Genomic DNA, 16,684 nt, shown 5'->3' with positions numbered 1-16,684 from the left:
GCGGTGTCCAAAAAGGTTCTGATAGAATTTTTTCTAACTTGTTACTCTCGGGAAATGCATATTGTAGTAGGAATGATCGTATGAGTTTTGTCCAGCATGTTTGTTATATTTTAGCTAGAGGCAGATTTTTGTTAAGGCTTTCGACACACGCTTGCCTTCTGTAAATTCTAAGTGTAAACAGGCAGCGAGTTATGAAGTATGAGGTGGGTTATGTGACAGGCTAATGACCAATATTGTGCGAAGGCGCAATGACACCAGACTGCAGTATACGTACACTGTGTGTAGTTTTGATATTAAATACTATTATCTTAATGAAATTAATAAAATTAAATGATACTTCATAGAAAGGACTGGATCGAAAAGATCTTCTGGAGTAAGGGATCAAAACGGTAGAAAATTCCATAATGCCAGTGGAGAACAGTTGTCTCTTAGGCATTATTTTTTACCTTATTATTATTATAAGCAGTAGGACAAATTATATATTTCGCAAAAATCTTTATGCAAAGATCGTTATTGAAAGGAATGTAAGTGTCAAAATATTCGAATATGCGTTACAGAATTGTTTATATGCTGTTTTAAAGTAGAATAAAGAAACACTTTTAAAACGTAATCCAGGTAATCCATTCCTCCTGGTTGTCTAATTGTTGAAGAGGCGGAACACGTTAATTTAAATATCTTAAATATCATTAAGAAATTATAAAATTCTATTAATTCCAGATGACGGTTTCGGTTTTTGGAAGAACAATAGGAGAAAATGAATTTCTGCACTTTGGCCTCTTATTTTGGAACAAGATCACATTACTCGCGATTCACCGCATGAACAGTTACCTCGAGTCTTAAATCGAAGTCGACCAATAAGAACGGAAAACCACACTTCAACAGACCACAGCGTATCTCTGTGGTGATATTATTGAAAGACAACTACAAAACAGATTTGATATTAACAGGCCTGGACTGTCGTCTGCATTCGCCAAAGGGTCTTTATTCTTGTTTTAATTCCGTGCACAACATATATGTTGTACTTGTCTTGTGACGGTTTTAATAACTTTTCTGTAAATGTATGTTTTAGGCATTCAAAACCAACTTTTTATGAAAGGAGCTTTCTAAAAAGAATAATTATTCTATAACAAAACCATTGTAATTAAGATGGATGGTCATTTATAATCGCCAGTTTATGAAGGCTCAAAATAGGCTCCTATAAATGATTGCAATATTCGTAATTTCGTCAAATAAAAAATAACATGAGGTCAGTTATTACAAAAGAAAATAATGAGAGATGTTTTTCCTTAACCTTTTCCTTAAAATGTTAAAAGTAAGCAGTCTTCTGAATGGCGTTTTAGTAGGTGTTGTTTTCCTAGGAATCTTCGAGATATATACAGGCAGCCACTTAAGGATTTATGCTATATGTGCGTCTATTTATCACACATTATTACATCTATTTTTTTTACATTAAGAAATAGTTTTATTTTTTCATTTAGTTATTTTTGTCAGGAGACTAAAGGACAAAAAATTAAAACGTGTTTATCTATTAATTATAGACTGTAATTATACTTCTAATGATAAATTATTTAGAAATTTACTCGGGTAGCGCGACGTGAACCGGAGAGGTAAACACTATAGAGCATCGATAAATTATAATTTTGATATTTTAAAACTGACATAATCTTACTAAATACCATTTAATACACCTTTTGGAAAAACAACGTTGACAAGACTATGAGATTAGGCACTATGCCACTGTATGTTTTTAATTGCTTGTGATTTGGTAATTTAATCATCACTGTCCAAACGGTGAATCTTATACAACAAAATCTTACAAAGACACGTACATTTTCTCTGTAATGTGACAAAAAACACATCCTATAATATACATACAGTATAAAAGATCTATTTCACACTGAGAAGCCATTCAATACTAACGACTTCTGCAATGGAAAGAAAATGTTACATACTGTACATTTAACGTTTTTTATATTACTAGAAGAACAACTTATTTAATGACCTAAATAGTTAGTCCTCTTTATTATTCATTTTAATTAATCGGATTAAAAGAAGTGCCAAGTTGGATTTCCTTAAAATTAGATGATAGTCCTAACGACTGAGGGAAGATAGCGAAAACATGATTTTCTAAAGAGTTTTAGTGAATTTGCATATTATTACTTTTGGAGCAGTTTATCCGTACACAGAAACTATAAACCCTTGATTATTGTCAGGAGTATCTATATTAGTATATAAATAAAGGGGAAGCAATATGATAGAAGTCCTATTAAAATGTGGTTAAAAACATAAATATTTCTAAATAACACTTTGAAATTCAAATCATAATGAATATTCATTTATTTACAACACCTCCTCCCCATTCCAGCCCCCTTAAAAATACTGGAACCTATGGTATTCGGATTATCATCCTCTGGAATAAAGAATTAAATAGGGGCTAAGATGTTTCTATGGGAGCAATGGCGTGCGAACTGAAGTAGAGTAATTATTGCTTCATAATTGTGTTCTTTTCCTTTTCGTTTTTTTTACACCCTTTCCAAGCAGCCACACTTGGAACGGGAGCGGTTGTGACATTTAGGAGGCAAGTCTTTGTGCTGAACACTTCAAGTTTAAAAAACAAGTCCGATTGAAGCGGAGGGGCTCAAAGCGGACCCCATTGTAGGGCAACACATTGAGTTTTGATTTGGGACAATGGTGTTTCTCAAATTTCTTGCAAAAACCTGCACTCCATCTGTGATCTCAATGCAGTCTCTTTTTTATTTTCCTTTCCTCGCAATTCATTTGGCAAAGACGAAGCAGATGTATGGGGATGGAGTCTGCATTTTAATTGCCGGGTATACCTGAAATAGACAAAAATAGTACAGCTATTGTTAAGTGTTAAGCAGTGTTAAATGTTAAAATGCTTATTTGCCTATGTATAACTCGAGCTATTCCGATTTAAAGGGAGATTGCTCAGTCCTGTGAATCAACATAATATAATAGCAACGACAAACTCACAAAATCACACAAGACAGTACTCGTACCTTGACACATACGTATTTACATTTATTAAAACGTCAAATTTACCTAACGTTAATTCAACTACTGGAATTTGTTTCGATTTGCGCAATATTTCATCCTAATTGAGACGTCACTCTTCAAACGCATGCAAATAAATGCTGGGGTCAAGTGGAAAAAGGGTATTTTTCTTCACGAACAACATTTAAGAGTGTCATGTGACATTTAAATCATTCCTAAAACTCCGGTGTTTCAAATTAGGAATACACTCATCCTTCTCCCGCTTCACCGTGCAGTTCTGTATACTTGCTCTATTCACATTAACTCGCAGTGCGTTTAACCTTCAATAAGGTGATGAGGGGAAATTGCCTGGCAGTTTAATCCGTGCCTCAGGGGCTGCAGAAACAGAGGGGAGTAAGAAAAAGAAAAGAAGTGGACATTTAAAAAGACTGAAAATCCATACAATAGCTGTGGGAATTACGGGGGCAAGAAAAGCCATTCGAGTCCGTCTTTGGCAATTTCCCAATTAGAAATAGGAGCATTATTATATAGCCACGGAGAATAAAAAGATTTCTGAAGTTGGAGTGTTTGTTGAGTATCTGCGGTGTTACACGGCACTCTGTGGAAAAGATCTCAAGTTTGTTTCGTACAGAGCCCCGAGCAGTGCAGTAGAATTGCCACGGAGGGTCTTTATCGGAATTCATAGCACGAAGGTAATATAAAGTTTTGGAACAGGTACAAAATGTAAAGCCCTGAGCAAAAAAAAAAATAATAATAGTACATTTGTATTATTTGCTGTTACTGAAGATAAAGGTGGAAGAGTTTTCCAAGCTGTGTCGGCGGTGGGGATCGTTGCGTAAGTGATTAATAAGCGTAAAGTGGAAAATGAATTGCGGCCTGAGGAAGTGTATCTGGGTTCTTAAAAATAAAACGCACATTTTCTCTCAAGGTCGGTAATGAGGCTCTTTAGGCTTTGCATTAATCCATCTCCTCTATTCCCTTCAATGTTAAACCCTGTTTCTGTGCGGGTTTTTTTTTTTGGAGTTAATTAAAAGACACCGTACACGTGCAAAACAAAACAATATTTTCCTTCGCAAGCACTGGCCATAGAAAGTGTCACCTTTTCACTTTCTCAAATAGCGCCAACCTGTATTTAGACGCAACAGGTTGCCTTAGAGGGATCATTGAACAACACAATGTCCTTTGTGCCCAATGCGGTACGGCCTAGCTTACGTTTAAATATAAAGAAATTGCTTATTTTACAAAAAAAATAATAAAGCTGTGTTAAATTAGTTAAGATCAAAGAATGCGCTCTCTATAGATTCACTTTTTAGATCAAATAAGAAATCTTTGTGTGTGTGTTCACAAGTGCCTCGCACAAAGAAAACTTCAGAGTAACAAATAAAAGCTTATTTTGTGCAGTTATTTTAAGGCTTTGTTAACTGCCTTGACGTGGATGCTTCCATTTGCTAAAGAGAACTTCATCACAGGAGCTTTTCGTGTGAACTAGAGGTTAACAACCTAATGAGCACTTGGTGAGGAGATGAAGCGTGTAAATAGGCACCGGTTTTCCCAAATCCTGCGCTGCTTGTGCGCCCCGTATCTGCTACTCTAACCTCTGCTTTGCTTAATAGACTCAGCGGTTTCAGCGGGAGTCCCCGGGAGGCAATCCGGGTCCAACAGTGCCCAGGCGGGGCAACAGCATCCAGAAAGGTCGCTCGAATGCCTCACCAGGGTGCTCGGGTAGCAGAAACATGCTGCTACATATGTTGGGTCAAGCGTCCCCTTTGTGAAGATCTAAAAAGGTGTAAAAACTCAGTCATCTGTAGCATTTTGTAAAAAAAAAAGCAGAGAAAGCTTTGCATAGATTTTTTGCTGCATGGGTGTAATGAACTGTTAAAAAAAGAATGTTGAATTTTAAAATGTGACCCCATTCACATCTAATTATTCATCGGTATTTAATTGGAAATTACAAAACAGCCAGCCTAATTAAAAGTGCTTTAGTTGAGCACTGTGGGGATATAGGTTACCAAAAGAGTAGGCCTACATCTGTATAGAGGATTCATCTATTTAATGTAGGCTATTGTTTAAGTGGGCTTGTGGCTAAAGGTTTAATTCATACTCCACTCCATATTACATAAACTACTCATCTTAATCTGAAACGATGCACCTCTCTTGTTTTAGAGGTTGGGTAGCAATAACCATCAAGGAAGGAAAAAACATTTATACAGTACGTGCGAGGTAGGCCTGTACCAAACAAACAAAAATAGTCTAACACTTGAATTTATTCCTCCTATTAATTTAATCACAACAGTTTACTACAAGATAAATTGAATAATCTGTAAAGCGCTTAAGATCAAACGAATAAGCAAGTGAACCAAAACGAACGATATCTAACTGTTTTGTAATTTGTTATGCTAAATATGAGTCTCCCGAAAATAGTTTAATCATATTATGAACGAAGTGAGGTGTAAAGGGAGAGAAACTGTTTAAAACGCTTTGCCTTCTGAGCTGCTATGGCGTACTTACCCTGGTTATTTTAGGACAGAAGATGTGCGTTTGAAGGGAGGGGGGGAGGTTTACAATGAACATAGAATTACTTTGTAGACGGCAATTTTCATTCATGTAAGATCGCTTCCGAGATAATTACTTTTAATGTCAAAAAGATTTAGTTTAATATCATCTCTATTAGTCTCTTGGTTAGGTAATTAAAGGTGCGGATGAAAGCGGTAGGGAAACAGATGGCATTTGCTTACAGTGATTCAGTGTGTAAACAACTGGAAAAGTCAAGGGCAGGACCCGTGAAACACATGAAAAGCCGAGAGACTGCGAGAGCTAGCACTTACATTAGCAGGTACATTAGAAGTACCATCTGCAGCAAAAGGTACAAAAAGCCACTATAGAGGGTGAGACGGTACGTAGGGATAGGGAACGGGGGAGGAGTTGCTGTGAACAAAAGATGATTAATATATCTTTGCCAATTAAGTCTTTACTTTTGTGAGCAGAAGAAATGAAATGTAGAGGCTCCATGGCTCAGTAAGTGTAAAAGGGCTGCAGACCATTTTTTTTCTGTTGACTTGTTTGTTTGAAGCCGCATACGGAACAGAATCACCGTGCAGTCCAAATATATTGTTAACTGTCGAATGCATGAATGCAGTCAGTATCGATTTAATGAAGGGAGCTGCTTTTGGTAAAGCCTGTTTTTGGACTCAAGAGCGTTCGTAAGCACACAAATACAGGTTTGTGATGAAGACCACCCATCGCCTTGTTTTGAAAGCAAGGCGGCTCTCACGATATATCTACAAGCCCGTCAAAACTAATGGAAACAATTGCTTATGAAACTCGGAAAGATGGCCAGTTTCTGTGTCATCTATGCATATGTATATAGCGTTTTAAAAAAACATTTTTCCCATCCCACAACAATAGTATATCGTGAAACTATAAAAGCGATAGGAACCAAATGACATTTCGTAACTATAGTTTAAGCAGTGTCAACACGTTCAGGTGCAGATAAGATCTAACGATAATTATTTTAGAAAGGTCTTCTCACATACACGACCATTTAATACAATTATGTGTATCATTGTATTATATGTAAGAAGCAATAGTTAGATGGTGGTGGGTGCCGGTGAGCAGCAAAAAGAAGCCATGCTGTTTGCGCAGCCTATACCTACACTTATCCGAAACTGTAGTTTATCTCGCTAGTCTGTGCCCATATAGGCAACTGCTCTTGGCAGGAGTGTCCGGCGCAAATCTCAACATGTTAATGAACAAATTGTGCATTTTATTCTGTTTATGATACGACGTTTTCTTCTTTTTTGTGTGGCCATATTAGGCTGAAAAGTCCAAAGTGTCACATTATAAACAGAAAGAATATACAGCACTTTTGTCATACTTGTGTGATTCGAATGAATAAACACTGTCTATACGTAAATTTCTAGACATATTTCGCTTGTTTTTTTATGGAAGGACTATTTTATGTTTAATATTATTATAAAATAAGTCGCATTCCAGGGAAATTAGTGGTTGTTATTATTATTATATACCGGAATAAGAAAATACGTTGTATTTTATGCGATATGATAGCGGGGAATTTAAATTAATAATAAACCCGCTTCTTCAAAATGTGTCACCTCCTAGAAAAAAAAATGGTATTTAGCTCTGAAGTTTCACAGTTCCAAGAAAATAAATCTGTGGAAATTTGGTAACTCCCGTCTAAGTCCATTAAATCCATATAAATTAAATGTGTAATAAGGTAGTCTTTTCCTAAATCCAGGTAGTGATTAAGGTTCTTTATCCTGTTTAACTTTCATCACGTCAACGTGACGTGTCAGCCGTGTTGTACAGCAAAACCCTGTCAGAATTAAACTGACAGTCCCCGGGACCATTACTGATTGAGAAGGGCTTTGTTAACTGTAACACAAAAAGTTACCTTTTATAGACTGACAGAAGCAAAATCTAACTTTTTTAGGGAATAATAACGAATCTATCGAATGCAAATGTTTAAAGACACATTTTTATTTCAGACAAAAGCGAAGTGTACAATCTGAACCTGGAACTTTTCTGCGACGATCATTAATTATGACAAAACACATCTTAAAATCACATTTATAAAATGTCCGAAAAAGAGGCCTCTTCCAAGTAATCATTGTTACTGTAGTATTAGTCTGCTTTATTTTTTCTCAAACGCTTAACACACTCTCGGTGTATATCGACATATTCACGCACTTCAGCGGGAAATATAAAATGAAATAGTTAAAAGCGAACAAAAATGTAAGTTACATAGCTTGATTTTTAATATTTAAATGAAAGTGTGTCCGTGATTCTAAAAATACATTGGGAAATTGTTACAGGCCATCTGAATAAAAGTGTTACTATATTTTAGATATTTTTCACTTTTTCGCATTTTTTTTGCATTTATCCTTAAAGCATCACCACTAAAAATAGCACCAAAAATACGTAAGTATTCAGAATCTTCCTCCAAACTAGGTTTCACTGTTCTGGTGTAATGGAGGCGATATTAAAAAATATATTATCATCGGAACTCTTAAATATGGGCTAAAATAAATGGTCAAGATATCACGTATAGTCTGGAGCACACGTCCTCCTCGAAGCGTTATATTTTAGAAGTTCAGTTATGTTTTAAAAAGCCAAAACTGAGTAAATCCAGTTTTTAATTTCACCAAACTGTAGTAGGGATGATAATGTTAGAGAGCTAGCCGGCTGCGGTTAAAATGTGCCCTTGTTATATTTCTCGCATAACAAAGAGACCACATCCATCCGAATCATTTTAACGTTCCGCATTGTGTTACTTTGATGTAGATACTAGTTTGATTTTCTGATATTTGTTGATCCGTAAGGAATTTTGCTTTTATTGTCTTTGTTCAAGTTTCTCTTACTCTGAATCATTCCTCATTACCACTATTGCTATTGACTGAGTACGCATACACATCGGTCTAGGTTATTTAAAATTGTCAACAGATTAATACTATTTGGAAAACTATAGTAAGACAGACTGTATACTTAAATTGTGGTGTGTGTCTTATAACAATCCTTCACTTAAAATTATAGGTTATAAAATATTATTTTTAAAGAATGATCATTTGATGTAGTGTGTAGGTTTTAACAGACGTGGGTGACGATATTGATTAATCTCGACTGCAGATTAAATGAAATGGAAAATACCAGTTTGCGTTCGATGCGTTCGGTTTTAAACTTCACTTACCCATTAATTATTTTAGGAAGCGTAGATTGTATTTAACATGTGCTATTTGAATTTTCCATTTTCCGTTTGGAGCTTTGCGCTTTAAATCCGAGAAGCTGATAACGTTATATGATAGCAGTGATTGCGATTGCTAAATTTTAACTTTTGCTAACAGACTTGTTTAATAATAGAAAAAGACTTAAGAATTATTAATGTGCTTGATTAATATCTTGAAGTCTAAGATTGCGGCGCGTGCTTTATTTCACGCTTGCAATACTAGATTTCTTAACACTTAACATTTTAAAATATTTTTTAAAAAGGAGCGTTGAAAAGTCACAGTTTTCAGATATTTATGTAGGTTATATATCATTACCTATTCAAAAACGAAAATCAACCTAAAAATCAAACAAAGGTGGAAAGTGAACGTTATGGTTCACAGACGATCGCTGTGCCAGCCCACCGGAAAAAGACGAAGCTTCACAGACTTGATGCAGATGTGCTCCTACCATGAATTAATTAATTACCCGATTGAACAGAAACGCGTATTTAACTAATTAAAATTAATTAGCAAATAATTCGGAAACCAAATGAAAAACAAGCAGTGTACAATATTTTGGATCTTATTAATTACACCGAAAAAAAACCCTGCCGTTTCTTCGTTAGCGACACAGCTTGTTCAGCTACAGGAAAAATGTCAAGAGTGTCTACTTCTTACGCTTTAGTGTAGATAAAGGTATGCTTTGCTTTTGTTCTGGTTTGAAAGGTATGATCTTTTAAAACGGGTCGGAACCATAAGTTGGATTGGGAATCATTAAAATGAGCAGAAGAGCATCTCTAAACAAACTAAACAACTTGTATCTTTAGTAAGACGCATTGACTTACCCGACCGTGAAGGACCACTGTCTGTGATGACGTCATCCAGGCCTTTGGTTATTATGTCGCTTTTAAAATTAGAAGTAAACGAATGTCTTTTACTACTGCTAAATGTAAAGCAAACGTGGCTGGCCAGCGTTTAAATAACTACTCTTGGACATAATTAAAGTAATATTTCCATTAAAAAAAACGATTTAGGTAAAAATACTACATTTGGATAATTAAGAAATAATGGCTAAAAGTATAAAAAGGGCAACAAACTATTTTTCTTACTGGTTGTAATATGCTTCATTTATTAGGATGCTTTTTTAGATTTTTCGGTGTAAAACGTGAATATTGTATATTAAGCGCGTTATTGTTATAAGCAGTATAATGTTATGCTCTGCGGGAACTCCTTCAGATTTTAAACACTGTTGTTACTTGAGAGAGGACTCAGGTGGACACAGTTGAAAAAAGTGATAAGCCAATCAGATCGCACCTTTCCCCCTTGGCCAATGACAGGAGCCACATTGTTGTCAAATTTGTCTAATGAAAACGTAGGCGCAACAATAGAGAGAGTGAAGATCTGTATCTACTGGCAATCTCTGGAGCTCGTTAGTGTCTCACGCTCTTGGCAGTAGCAACTTCTACGATTTTTGGAGACATCAAGTTAAACAGGTATTATTTATTCTTCCAAGAGCGGCGAGAAGCCGTGGATTCTGTTGAAGAAGGTTTTGATTTTTACATATATATATACACACACACGATTTTAAAAGAAGGGCTGAAACGTCTTTCAGGTTAAAGTGTATTCGTTATTTTTATGAGTTTGAACCTCTTAGCTCGCGTGTGATGTTTCGCTCAGACCTTTTGGAATGCGATTTAAAATCAAAGTGAATGTTCTCAGGCGCTTAAGAGAAGTTCGATGTTTTGAAGGAGATGGACAGGATTCGTGAGGATTAGCAGCGCCTGTAGATGTGTCAGGCATGGAAAACTTTAGCTGAGGCAGTATTTCTAGATAAGGTTGTCTTTCAGGTTGTCGGTACTGTGGCTGGGGTTGCTTTGGTAAAATAAGAAGAAATACGACAGAAACAAAAGTTGATCATTTTAGTTTTTGGAGTTTCGCTGGATGAGACAAAATCAATATTTGTGTATCCTTGATCGAGGAGCTACTTTTGTTTTTCGTTCTGGACAGCTAAATAATTGATTCAGAAGTCTAATGACTTTGGCACTCAGCCTATTCCAATGTAATAGTCTGGGAACTTTTCTAGAACTGTCAACTGTACCTTAAGAGAACGAATTTTAAAAAAGAAAAGAAAATAGAAGCTTACCGCTTTAAAACGTTGAAGAATTTATGCATTTGGGGATTTTGGTGCCTAAAATCGCAAAATAATAACAGTCCAGTGAGTGACAGAAAATATCGATAGTATTAATAATAACAATAATAGAATATACGAGGAAATGGAGCTGAGATCAGAAATTCCTACAGCACCGGCAGGATCCCAGGTCCATCCTGGTGCCGCTGCAGCCTCAATTCCCGTGTCCATGGCCAGCAGCCTCCTCCGTGGGCCCCCTCTACTGCTGCGGACAGCCGAGAAGTATCCCAGGACTCCTAAATGCGCTCGTTGCAGGAATCACGGAGTAGTGTCCGCTCTGAAGGGCCATAAGCGCTACTGCCGCTGGAAGGACTGCATGTGCGCCAAGTGCACTCTGATTGCCGAGAGGCAGCGGGTGATGGCCGCGCAGGTGGCTCTCAGGAGACAGCAGGCTCAAGAGGAAAACGAAGCCAGAGAACTCCAGCTCCTCTACGGCACCGCAGAGGGACTCGCCTTGGCGGCTGCTAACGGCATCATCCCGCCTAGACAGAATTACGAAGTTTTTGGCTCCGTCTGCAGCGACACTAACTCTGGTGAGCGCCGACCGCATTTGATCTTGATCGCCGATTGATTTCGAAAGCTGTTACACTTAATAATAACAACAGAGCCTTGCTAACACGTTTAAGACGCCCATAAGCAAAGCTACTTCCTCACAGTTTTAGAATTGCTACTCGTTTGTTTTCAACAGTAGTGTTACAGAAGCTTTGGCAACATCTAAGACTGTAAACAGACCATTGTCGTCGGCATTAGAGTGGGCAAAGGGTTTCATTTAACAGTTATCACTATGCCTATTCAAGAAGTTCTAAATTAGTTTAGTTTTAGCACAAAATAAGCATCCGCCAGTAATGTTTTTTTGTAGGTTGCGAAAGTAGGCCTATAGAGACCTTGATCACAGAAGCTTAAAATTAATAACGCATAATAACACTCAGGAAAGCAAGATTACTGTCTGGGCAGAAACATTAATATTAACTCGTTCAGCATCCAGTAAAACGTGTACTAGAAAAACTAATCATTTAGATGTGATTTCCGGGTTTCCTTCATTTTGACAAAAGTTGTGTCGCTTTAATTGTTTTATTCGAAACTGAATTTTTCTCCACCGGACTACCCTAAGTATACATGTTAATTTAGGTGATTTGCTGTAACCAATACGCATTTTCTTTCCCTTTGTTGTAGATTCGAAAATCCAAAAGTTTGAGCTATTTCCGAAGACCCCAATGTCAAGGTCAATGACCCCGCAGCAGACTCTGGGCAAGTCGGTCTCCACGGACAGCGAATCGGTGACTGGGAGTGTGGCTGGGACCTCCTCGCCCGAGGTGCGTCATGGTTCGGGTTCGGAGAATGGGGACGGAGAGTCTTTTGTAAGTTCTCCTGTTCCTAAAACTCTGAAAGACGGAGAAGACACGCCCGGCTCCATTAGTCCCCTGGGCTCCGACTCTGGGTCAGAAACCGATAAAGACGAACAGGAGCCTTCTCCTTCATCCACCGCCACTCGCCAGATGAACGCAATCGACATTCTGACCAGAGTATTCCCCACTCACAAACGGAGTGTTCTGGAACTGGTGCTGCAGGGCTGCGGCAAAGACGTGGTCCAGGCCATCGAACAGATTCTGAACAACAGCGGACAATCAAAAGCCCCCGAAGAAGCGTGGACAGCGGAAAGGGCACTTCAGAGTGCCCAACCACCTGCAGCTTCCACTCCGCGACCGATTTTACCGGGAGCCATGACACCTGCCATTGGGACTCTGAGCAACAGATCCGCCTTTTCCCCACTGCAACCTAATTCACCGCACTTTGGCGCAGATCCCAGCGCCTACCCCTTAAGCACCCATTTGGGACTAAACCCATTGCGCCTGGCTTACTCGGCCCACAGCAGAGGGCTTGCCTTTATGACTCCTTACTCAACTGCTGGGCTCATGCCAACTTTGGGCTTTCGGCCACCCATGGACTACGCCTTCAGTGACCTCATAAGGGACAGGACAGCCCTGCACAAAGAACAAGGGTATGGCAACGGGTTGTATGGGCCGATGGTGAACAACAATCCAGAGAAACAATGAAGGCGATCGCCTCGTGTGACCAATCTCAGAAAAAAAAACTTTTAAGAAAAAGGAGGTGAGAAATGAGGGAGGACACTGACTTTGTGTATTCGTGACGTAGCCAAAACCGATGGCGGTGCCCTTTGTTATTTTAAAGTCTGGTTATTCAACTGTTTTAGGCGCCTCACCGCATCACACTTTCACTTCGCAGTGAAAACTACTGGTCTCGGCAGGCATTGGAGAAGCTGCCTGAAGATGAAAAACGACCAAAAAGCCATTCTTTGTGACTGGTCTGACTGTATGGCTGATGGCTTCTCTCAGTGACTGATCAACCTCAGAGGCTATGCCTACATATTGTTCTTAAAAACAAGGACAGATACAGAAAACGGAATAAAGTCTTGATAGTATGAGAGTTCCAAGGTGCAATTTTCTTTTGTTTCATCATCTTTCTTTTGAAACATTCTGGAAAGTGTTGTCGCTCTTCTTGTTACTAATGCGTTCATAAGTATGGAACTTCATCTTTGTCTCTGTCTTAAAAAGTATACACAAACACTTAAATAGTACAGAAAATATTTTAAGTTATTAATATATGTAGGTGAATTTCCTTTTGATGATAAAATGGGTATAACCTAAACGTTTGAGTTTCAGTTAATGCAATTTAGATGAGTTTTGTTTTTGTCTTTTCTTTCAGCAGAACACTGAACATATGTATATTATATGCCAAGTCTAGAGAATTAGATTATATTTGTAAACGTAATTTGCCCAAATTAATCAGCAACACTAGAGGTATGTTTGGTGAAACTGCCATTCTTATCTGTGCTGCCCAAGGTTTTTCTGCTTTCCTAATGGTTGTTGCCAGCTATATGTATACGGTCACGGTATGTGTTGCATTTGCTAGAAATAAATGTTATTTTCTACAAAACAACGGCCCGCTTAACATTTTTACATTCCATTTGTGTCACGCATATACTCCTATTTTCGTTTCAGAATACAGACGCTGAGCATCTTTTATAGGGCTTTGTAACTTTTCATCCCTTCCCAATTAATATTTACAAAACGATTTACTCTTTTTGACATAAAACACTTTAGGAAGAAGATAAATGTTAACACACGTTTTAAAAACTCGCCTGTGATGATTTGGAAACCTTTTTGAAACGATGGGTATTATTAAGTCAGGGAATATTAATTTAAAATACACATGATTAACGTACTTTATACAGTTTTACTGCTGATTTATTATTAAGCATTACAATTATTAGGAAATGGATTAAACGACAATATGCATTTTCTTACCTTTGCATTTTGCTGCGTTGTGTAGTCTCATTATTTTTGTTGTCATTGATAATAATAGTCTTAATTTCTTGCACTTATTTATGTGTTTCCTTTTTGCAGAATATTGTGAACTCCTTTAAAAAAACATCACGGCCTGCCCGTATACGAAAACAAAAGTGATCTTTTTATGTCTCGTCATGGCTATTTTTTAAGTCATTTTCAAATATAATATGATCGGATTGTTGACAAGACTGTAAATAATCGGGTTACTTTACAGTCTGAAATTGCTTTGAATCTACCCTCATTGAGACCGAATACGTACAGTCAGTTTACAGTTAAAAGTGTACCTGTGATTTCTTCACTTCAACAAAAGAGCACAAAACATATTACCTAAGTAACACTGCGGTATTACCTAAATTGAACTTCCTATGTGTTATCAATTAGAGCAATTAGCTCATTTTGTTATCAGTGGTCATAAATATTCAAGGTGGCTGAGGAAAGCAAGTCAGCCCTCTCAGATCTGATATATACCTGTTAAAGATTAAGCAATGATATTAATTTAACGGTCGCCCGTTGTTTTCATTCCGCTTCCACTGTAGGCAGGAATGACACAGCTAAATGTCACAGGTAAATGTAGACGGTATCTTTGACGGAAACTAAATGAAATATTTTACTTTTTAATACATTATTTTGCTAATAAAATTCTTTAAATGTATTTTGGAATTTGTCGCATAATCATTTTGCGAAACTGCGCACAAATCATATTCAATGGGTAGCGATAGCCGCAGTATCTTTTTTGTACCGTAATGTCTTTAGATGTTAGAATGTGGGATTTCAAACATAAATATCTGTAGGTGATCTTTGTGAAGCAAACAAAACGAAAGGAATTAGGAATTAGGTTTGAGAATTTACCCTTAAGTAATATTCGTTTTATTTTTAAAATTGACTGCATGTGTAGGTATTTAGGTGGAATAGGTTAAAGCCTAAAGGAATTTTGTTATATCAAACTTACACTTTTACAAGGAGGAAAAAAAAAAGAGAAATGGAAAGAACGTTTCTTTTTGCGCAGCGTGCAAGGTTGAGTGTATTTCGTCTTTGCTAATTTTTTAACATAAGCTTCAGTAAAGTAGTGTCTCGAATAACACTTTAAACATGGCTTCAACCCCTGCAAAGCTTGTGGGATGGCGCAGCTCCAAAACATAGTGTAGGAAAGGTGACAGCGAACAAGTTCACTGTATTTTCAAATTAAGATTGCATGGCTCCTAAAGTTGGCTGCCATGGAAACATAATCCTGCCGCTCCCTTGCCTGGCAGAGTTAGACTGTTTACTTTCTCCCATCAAATATAACTGTGTAAACACCAGGCTCAGATTGACAGTGTCATCTCAGCTAGAGCTCATTTAATGGCGAAAGAGAGAGGAAACTCAACACCTTACGTGTTATTGAGAAGCCCCTTTAGGGCGCCATTGATGAACTATATATGTAGTAATAATACCACTCTTCCTTCTCTTTTTGTTTACTTACATAACGTGTCCCTCCATATGTAATAATAAAAGCTTTAAATAAGTTATGTTGTCAACTGTCCCCATTGTCCAATTCACACAACGACCTGGAGGCCAAACCAATCTTAAATGATTATTACTATTTATATTATTTTTGGCCCAAGTGTCAGTGAAACCTAATATGTCTACAGTACTAAGATTTAATAAAAGAGGGCTTTAATAGTGAGCTAATTTGATTGGGCAGCCTAATTCCACTTTAATTGAAAAAGCTCGGCGACGTGTTTGGCTACAAGAGGCTAGGTTGTTGTAAAAGGAGAAAAAAAAGGTTTGCCCGTGTTTGTGGGGCGCTGGGTGGAAGGGCGGTGTGTCACTTTAGTCATTCAAATAAACTGTTCTTTTTCTACACAAAAGTTTGCTCAGGACGTCTTCATATCTTGGTTTATCAGTGTGAGATCAAGGGTCAGTTCTGAGGCTAAACTATGTCAACTCGGATGTGCCTTTTCACTCATAAACTGCGTCAGCACTGCAGAACGCTTACCTATCCACCTCTCTTAAAGAATTTTAAAGAGGCGAGGAACTTTGGGGAAATCTAAACACGTCTGTATAGATCTCTAAAACCGCTTCGTGCTTGTTATAATCACAACGGGTTACTTTTTGTCCCCTCTCAAGTAATGAAATGAATACAGTGGAAAGAGTAGATGAGAAAGGCCACCCTGGAGTGGAGCGTAGTGCTATGCTTTGGAACTCTTACCCGACAAGCAACAAAGGTTCACTGTGCACCGAAGTAGACGTCTTGAACGCAGAGAAGCTTTCCTCTTCACTTATGGTCGCGTTGTATTTGGTTTCGCTGCAGCCTGGAAGAGCTGCCAAAGACCTGTAGAGAAGTGGTTCCTCCAGAAAAAAAGAAACTACGACGTGGGTGTTGCAGAGCTCTTCAGAGTTGTTTACACCAATTT

General features: G+C 37.7%; 1 protein-coding gene and 1 long non-coding RNA gene across 2 annotated transcripts; one reads left to right on the top strand and one right to left on the bottom strand.

Moving 5' to 3' along the window:
- Window positions 1–2,319: 2,319 nt before the first annotated feature.
- LOC107078447 (uncharacterized) lies at window positions 2,320–9,977 on the bottom strand. The gene is made up of 2 exons (XR_001479382.2): window positions 9,581–9,977; window positions 2,320–2,837 (listed from the first exon to the last, which is right to left on the bottom strand). It is a non-coding gene; the product is annotated as an uncharacterized lncRNA (long non-coding RNA).
- On the top strand, window positions 9,951–13,366 carry dmrta2 (DMRT-like family A2). The gene is made up of 2 exons (XM_015355954.2): window positions 9,951–11,456; window positions 12,097–13,366. Exons 1-2 carry the CDS (start codon window positions 11,009–11,011, stop codon window positions 12,975–12,977), a joined length of 1,329 nt encoding a protein of 442 aa, XP_015211440.1. The 5' UTR covers window positions 9,951–11,008; the 3' UTR covers window positions 12,978–13,366.
- Window positions 13,367–16,684: the final 3,318 nt, after the last annotated feature.

This window comes from Lepisosteus oculatus, chromosome 9, assembly GCF_040954835.1.
Source record: "Lepisosteus oculatus isolate fLepOcu1 chromosome 9, fLepOcu1.hap2, whole genome shotgun sequence".
In the NCBI taxonomy this organism is placed as follows: Eukaryota; Metazoa; Chordata; class Actinopteri; order Semionotiformes; family Lepisosteidae; genus Lepisosteus; species Lepisosteus oculatus.
The sequence above is the reverse complement of the archived record's forward strand: the minus strand, read 5'-3'. Positions and strand labels throughout refer to the sequence as shown.

Excerpts from the sequence above, each read along its gene's own strand:
- dmrta2 (XM_015355954.2), top strand. The coding sequence starts at position 11,009 with ATGGAGCTGAGATCAGAAATTCCTACAGCACCGGCAGGATCCCAGGTC. Across the intron at positions 11,457-12,096 it reads CTGCAGCGACACTAACTCTG|ATTCGAAAATCCAAAAGTTT; the intron begins GTGAGCGCCGAC and ends CCTTTGTTGTAG.